The sequence below is a fragment of the Chelonoidis abingdonii genome, chromosome 15, assembly GCF_003597395.2.
Source record: "Chelonoidis abingdonii isolate Lonesome George chromosome 15, CheloAbing_2.0, whole genome shotgun sequence".
In the NCBI taxonomy this organism is placed as follows: domain Eukaryota; kingdom Metazoa; phylum Chordata; order Testudines; family Testudinidae; genus Chelonoidis; species Chelonoidis abingdonii.
In genome coordinates, this window is record NC_133783.1 from 33,359,087 (window position 1) to 33,365,259 (window position 6,173).

A 6,173-nucleotide genomic window follows, 5' to 3' on the forward strand; every position below is an offset into this window, starting at 1 on the left:
TGGTGGCTCATAGTCATCCTGTGATCAACCAATACTCCGAGGTCCTTCTCCTCCTCTGTTACTTCCAACTGATGTGTCCCCAGTTTATAACCAAAATTATTGTTATTAATCCCTAAATGCATGACCTTGCACTTTTCATTATTAAATTTCATCCTATTATTATTACTGCAGTTATGTCAGTGGAGGGGGCACCCTAACCCCACCCTGGAGAACAGGGCTGCGATAGTGTTCCCATTTCACCTTATGGACCATTATTTTAGCTTACGGGCTGCTGAAAGAGTGCCTGCAGCTCTTTCACATCACTTTGGGTGTTACAGACAATGGATCCCTATCCTACCTCCCCCAACACTGCCATCCTGTGTGAGGCTGTCACATAAACCTGCTCCACAGCACCACTATGCAGCCACTTTACTCATGGCTTTTTCACACACAGTCCACCTCCAAACACATAAACAAAGGGCTGAAGTACACAGAGGACCTTTTATGAGCCTGTCACACTTGAATGGATTTCTCTTTAACATGGTGAGTAATAAAAATCCCAATCACAGGAAGTCTGATGATTTCTGTAACATTTGTTGAATACACATATCAAAAATACAGACCCAAAACCCAGAGAGAGAAATCATTCTTTTCAGGTTCGTCACCAATCAGACACAGGGTCAGAGACATAGTATAATATTCCTAGAAGTATACTGTCAGGAGTGACGTTTTCATTAGAAATTTGTCTTTTCAGTACAACGTACAATATCTGAATGGTGTTTTTGACATTTAAATAAACTAACATATTAGATCAGTCTTTCCTGTGGGAAAGTCTAATTTTAGTAAGTTAGGTCAGAATGACTAGTGTCTAAATGCTATGAATCTCAAACTAAACCCATTTTTTGCCTTAGTAAAAGCATTTGAACACAACTGTGCACACAGGCAGCTTTCCCACACATCATGTTTTCCTACATTTTACAAGCAGGGGCTCAGAATGTTTGGGTTTTCAAAGCAAAAAGGCCACGCCTGTGTGACTTCTTAGTTAAACAAACAAGTTCATGCTGAAAACTGTGCAATGATCTAACTCTGTATACCTGGCTATAAAGCTCTACTGACGATTCTCCTTTAAGCTGATGGCCTGTGAGGTATGTATTGTGTGAAGACTCAATGTAATAATATGACAGCGGTAGCTGTAACTCTTCAATATTCTCTTGTGACTCGTCATTCTTTGAGGCAAAATTGTCTTTATCCATCAAAAACCTAAAGGTGCAGAAATAATAGTCTGTGATGAATATTTAGCAAAATGCGCAAAAACAACATCACATGTATGTTAACTTCATATGTGGCTAATTACCTTGCAAATCCTTCAAATGACAGTAGCCCCTGCTGGCACATATTGACGCTGGGTTCAAATTTCTGCAAGAAACAGTAAGAGAATAACATTATTTTCATAAAAAGAAACATGCATCACATGCTTTAGGTAAAAGGCTTTAATTTATTTTTATAGTGTAATTTGTATATCAAACTAATGAGCTGGCACTTGAAAACCGTATGCAGTCTGAATATCATTCAGAAGTGTCTTCATTATATTGATAATAGTTACAGGAGTTAGCAAAGTCACTAAATATATAAAATTAATAATATTGCAGAGCTTACAAATGTAGAATGTTGATTTAGATTATTATTTAAAATCATGCATGTTCTTATTCTTATATATAATACTCAGTGCCATCATCTAAAAGGAAATAACTATTTGTATTTATTTACCAGTGTTCAACAACACATCAACTTGTATAAAAACCATATAGAATAATGAAGTGTCATGCTGAAGTTCCCCTAGACAGCCTGATTTTTTAAACCTTGCTGTAAATGTACTGTATACTGCACATACTTGCCTAACATCTGAACTGTTCAAAATGTTTTGACAGTTTTGTTAAACCCTGTAGAGTACGGACTTAGTTTTGGATTACATAAGACAAAAATAAAAAGGACTCAAAATTTACATTATGGTAGCTAGACATTCAATTTTTATAACACAATGGATACAAAACTCAACTTGGATAATTTTGTCCATATTAAATGGAGGTAAGACATTATAGGAATGAAACACTGATCTCATGGAATAGGACTATTGGGTACACTGTGTTTAGAGAAGTTTCATGCAAACTGAGGGAACAGAATTGGCAGTGGTTCCAAAGGAAGAAATCCAATCTCCATATAGGTGATACAGTAGATACTGTTCTGGAGACTGGCCAGAGGAAGAACACATGCAGGGGAAAAAAATGGAGGAAACAAAAACCCCTACAGAACGAATAGATGCATTGCAAAACGTTTATATTACAGACCTGGATAATACTGAGGATTTCATCGTAGGTGCAGTGTTCACCTTGGCAATTCACTAAGAAGTCATTGAGTTGCTGGATGCCCACTCCAAATATTCCCAGTGATGTGCTTTCTACTCCAGTACCATTAGTTACAATGCTAGCAGCAGCAATGGCATCAGATATCTGTCTCTGGTTTTCAGATAGCTGCTGTCTACTATTAATGAACAAACCCAGATCTGATACATTCCTGGTCAATAAATCTAAAACATAAATATGAACATAAATATTTGAGGAGTTTCATTTTATCACCTGGAGATAAATTAGGCAAGTACTATTCTATTATTCATACCACACTGAATTATTCAAAGGAATTAAAATTGTGTTCACTGGAAAAAATCAATTTTCAATAACTAGGATCAACTCCTGAAATTCTTAGCCAAGACTTAGTCAGGCAAGATTCCTATTTACATCAGTGGAACTCTTTCTTTATTGAGAGTTGAGTGAGTTCTTCAGGATTTGGCTCTTTATTACTGACTTGACCATACATGAAGTTTTCACCCTGAGACATGTATTTTATACACATACACACACAATATACACACACACACACACCTCTACCCCAATATAACACGACCTGATATAACATGAATTTGGATATAACCCGGTAAAGCAGTGCTCCGAGGAGGCAGGACTGCACGCTCCAGTGGATCAAAGCAAGTTCAATATAACGTGGTTTCACCTATAACATGGTAAGATTTTTTGGCTCCTGACGACAACGTTATATCAGGGTAGAGGGGTGTGTGTGTCTGTGTATATATATATATATATAAAAAAATTCACTTTTGGTAAATCTTATGTGAAATACAACTTTCTGAATGTGTTAAGCTTCTTAAAATTAGTTAGGCCAGTTGTGTATGGATGGAATATGATGAACTGTTATTATGGAGCTGTGGTAATGACCCTTTAGTTAGGGTTCTATCTCACTGTCAATTGTAAGCTGATTCTGCCCCCCACTTCAGCAGGATTAGTAGTTCAGTTCTCTAAAGTGTTATTTTCTTGTTGAAATTAAATTTAACAAACCTAAATCAGGCTGGAGTCCACTGGTGTTCTCATCAATTTTCAGATTAGTATAAAGTGGAGTAGAATCAGAACCTGATCGATTGCAGGGTACAGCATAGACATCAAAGAGGTCTTTAAGATCCTTGCGGCTTCGAACACTAGGATACAGGAAAAATATTCACTTTGTGCTTTTTTTCTTAAAATAGATTTTTACCAACTTTGATGTGATGAATGTGATTAGTCAAATAGATTTTACCTGAAAGACTTGAAGAGCTCTACAAACTCAACAAAACTCATATTACTATCGGAAACCATAAAGTTCTGAAACCCCTTCAATCCTCCTTTGACTCGGCCATGCCAGCTACTACTGCTCCAAGTACTAAAATAAAATGAGATTGCTGTTATTTTCTTATATTTAACTTCCACGGATTGTGAAACATTAGGCAGCATTGCACTAAAGGTCTATTGTAGGTTTTCTTTAATATATTTATTATCAATGTTTGAAAGAAGGAAACAAAACAATAATTCTTAGTGGATGCAATCAGAGTTTGTACTTTGATTCTGTATTTCATACTGGCCACTAGTTCCCCTAAAGACCACTGCAAACTTTGCCAAAGCAAATAAAGAAATTCTACTGAAAACTTTCCATGCATGGAAGAATCTAATTTAAATAGGCACAAAACAACAAGTTTTATTTTTTTTTCACGTAAGAAAATAATCCTACTATTGCTATAGCATGAAGCCTAAAAGAAATATGTCCTGCTGTTTATGAGGATCACAGGAAGTTTGCTTTTAGTATTTTACCAAAAAGATAATTAAAATGGGAAGCATGCTGGAAACCTACAGAATTCCTTAAGGTATAATGCTAGCATAATAAATAAATTATTCTTTCTGGATTATATGCAGGAAATAAATGTGTCACATGTGGACATCTCCAACAACTGGGCGCATTGATGAGGCAGGGAGATGCCCAGTAGGGGGCTCTCTGCCTGCCGATTCCAGCAGGTGACACAGGCTTTAGCCGCCCCCCCACCCCATATTTCCCTGGTCACATGGAATAGAGGGAACAGGGACGGAGCCAGTCCCCAGAAGCAGCCTGGGCTTCCCAAGAAACAGCCAGGAATATCAGCAGTGGCACAGAGAGAAAATAAGCCATGGCTATCCCACTTTTCCATTCAGGCCTGGTCTCTTGTAAGAAAGAATTACCATTTGGGGCACCCTCCTCCTCAAATTTATTTAGCATGTGCATAGTCATCTAGCCAAGCAATGGCATATTCAGTGGCATGATGCAGTTCTTCTAGGCCACCACTGAACCTAGTCAGCAGGCATTCATCGACAATGTGCATCATCGTCTGTGTTGCAACGCAGCTGCACAACGGGCTGTCACAAAAGCCCCAGCGATACTGGTTAGCTGTGAAGAGTCCTTGGTCAGTCCAGAACCTGTTCAACAGGGACCACTGGTGACAGGGCAGGTCAAACTCAAGCGGGCAAATTGTGGGGTCGGCAACGAGGGACTGGTTGGAGATTATAACATATCCATTCCTCTCACCAGAGTGTTTCTGCCTTAACATCCTGGCGTGGCAGATGTGACCATAATGGGCGACTTGACGGCAAACATTCAGCTGGTGGTTTAAAAAGGTCATTGTGCAGTGGCAGGCTTGAGTTGGTGCACACTTTCTCCAATAACTTGCCAGTGGCAACCTCTCATCTGATTTGAGAAGGAACAATATTGCTCAGAACTGGAAGCCATGGGAGTGGACTCAGACACAGGGTGCCGGGGATGATACACATGGTGGCATATAACTGTGTATCCACCAGTTTGGTGTGTGATGATCAACTCCAAACAGGTGCTCAGTACTCCACCACCAAATATGAGGTAGCAAGAGCTGATGTCTGCAAAGTTGGAGCACGAGCACCCCATGAACCTGCCAGTTTGCTAAGAAGATTGTTGAGCATCTTAACTTTAGCTGTTGTCTTCTTCAGGTGGGCATGGTAACTCAGTGTGCGGTCTAAAGGTCACACCTAGATAGACTGGTTCTATTTCATGCTTCTCCTTCTGACCATTCAAATAAACATTTAGTTCTTGAGTTGCACTGGCGTGACGAAGATGGAACAAACTGGAGACTGTTTTTATGACGCTTGGCTGCAGGCGCCCCAAATCTTATAGTAGTCAGCTAATGTTATCATGTTCTGATTTAAGGTGCATCAAGCTCATGAAACGTCTGGGCCTTGGTACCGCAACAGAACAATGTATCACAGGCTTCCTTCCTTCACCCACATGGATTAAGGGAAGGGCAAGCAGAGTAGAACCTCCTGAGTGTGAGTTGAGGAATGTTCACAGTACTAAAAATAAGTGGTTGCTTAGGTGTAAATGATTGTGACTTGATTACTTTTTATTAAGTCCAAATCGAATCAAAACCAATAACCAATAGTACTGAGCACCTGTTTGGAGTTGATCATCACACACCAAACTGGTGGATACACAGTTATATGCCAGTGTCCGAGTCCACTTCCATGGCTTCCAGTTCTGAGCAATATTGTTCCTTCTCAAATCAGACGAGAGGTTGCCACTGGCAAGTTATTGGAGAAAGCAACCGGATAGCGTAGTGGTTAAGAGCGCTGCCCTTTGATATGAGAGACCGCCCTTTGATACGAGAGACCAGGGTTCAAATCCTGGTTGGTACCCAACTTTCCAGTAGGGGTCCTTGGGCAAAAGACCCCCTAACGCTTCACCTGCCTACCTCAAATATGAGAGTGACACAAACTAGGAGAGTCATGCCGGCTTGGATGTTGCCCGGATTAACAAGGTCC

General features: G+C 39.7%; 1 protein-coding gene across 5 annotated transcripts in view; it reads right to left on the reverse strand.

The window, feature by feature from the left end:
- PLCE1 (phospholipase C epsilon 1) overlaps positions 1 to 6,173 on the reverse strand; it is a 288,806-nt gene that overhangs the window by 54,663 nt on the left and 227,970 nt on the right. For all 5 annotated transcript variants that reach the window (XM_075072693.1, XM_032793107.2, XM_032793106.2 and 2 more), the window contains 5 exons: positions 3,619 to 3,741; positions 3,384 to 3,520; positions 2,325 to 2,563; positions 1,334 to 1,395; positions 1,074 to 1,239 (listed from right to left, as the gene is read on the reverse strand). In XM_075072693.1, the coding sequence (XP_074928794.1) occupies positions 1,074 to 1,239; positions 1,334 to 1,395; positions 2,325 to 2,563; positions 3,384 to 3,520; positions 3,619 to 3,741 (727 nt within the window). The remainder of the gene's footprint in view (positions 1 to 1,073; positions 1,240 to 1,333; positions 1,396 to 2,324; positions 2,564 to 3,383; positions 3,521 to 3,618; positions 3,742 to 6,173) is intronic.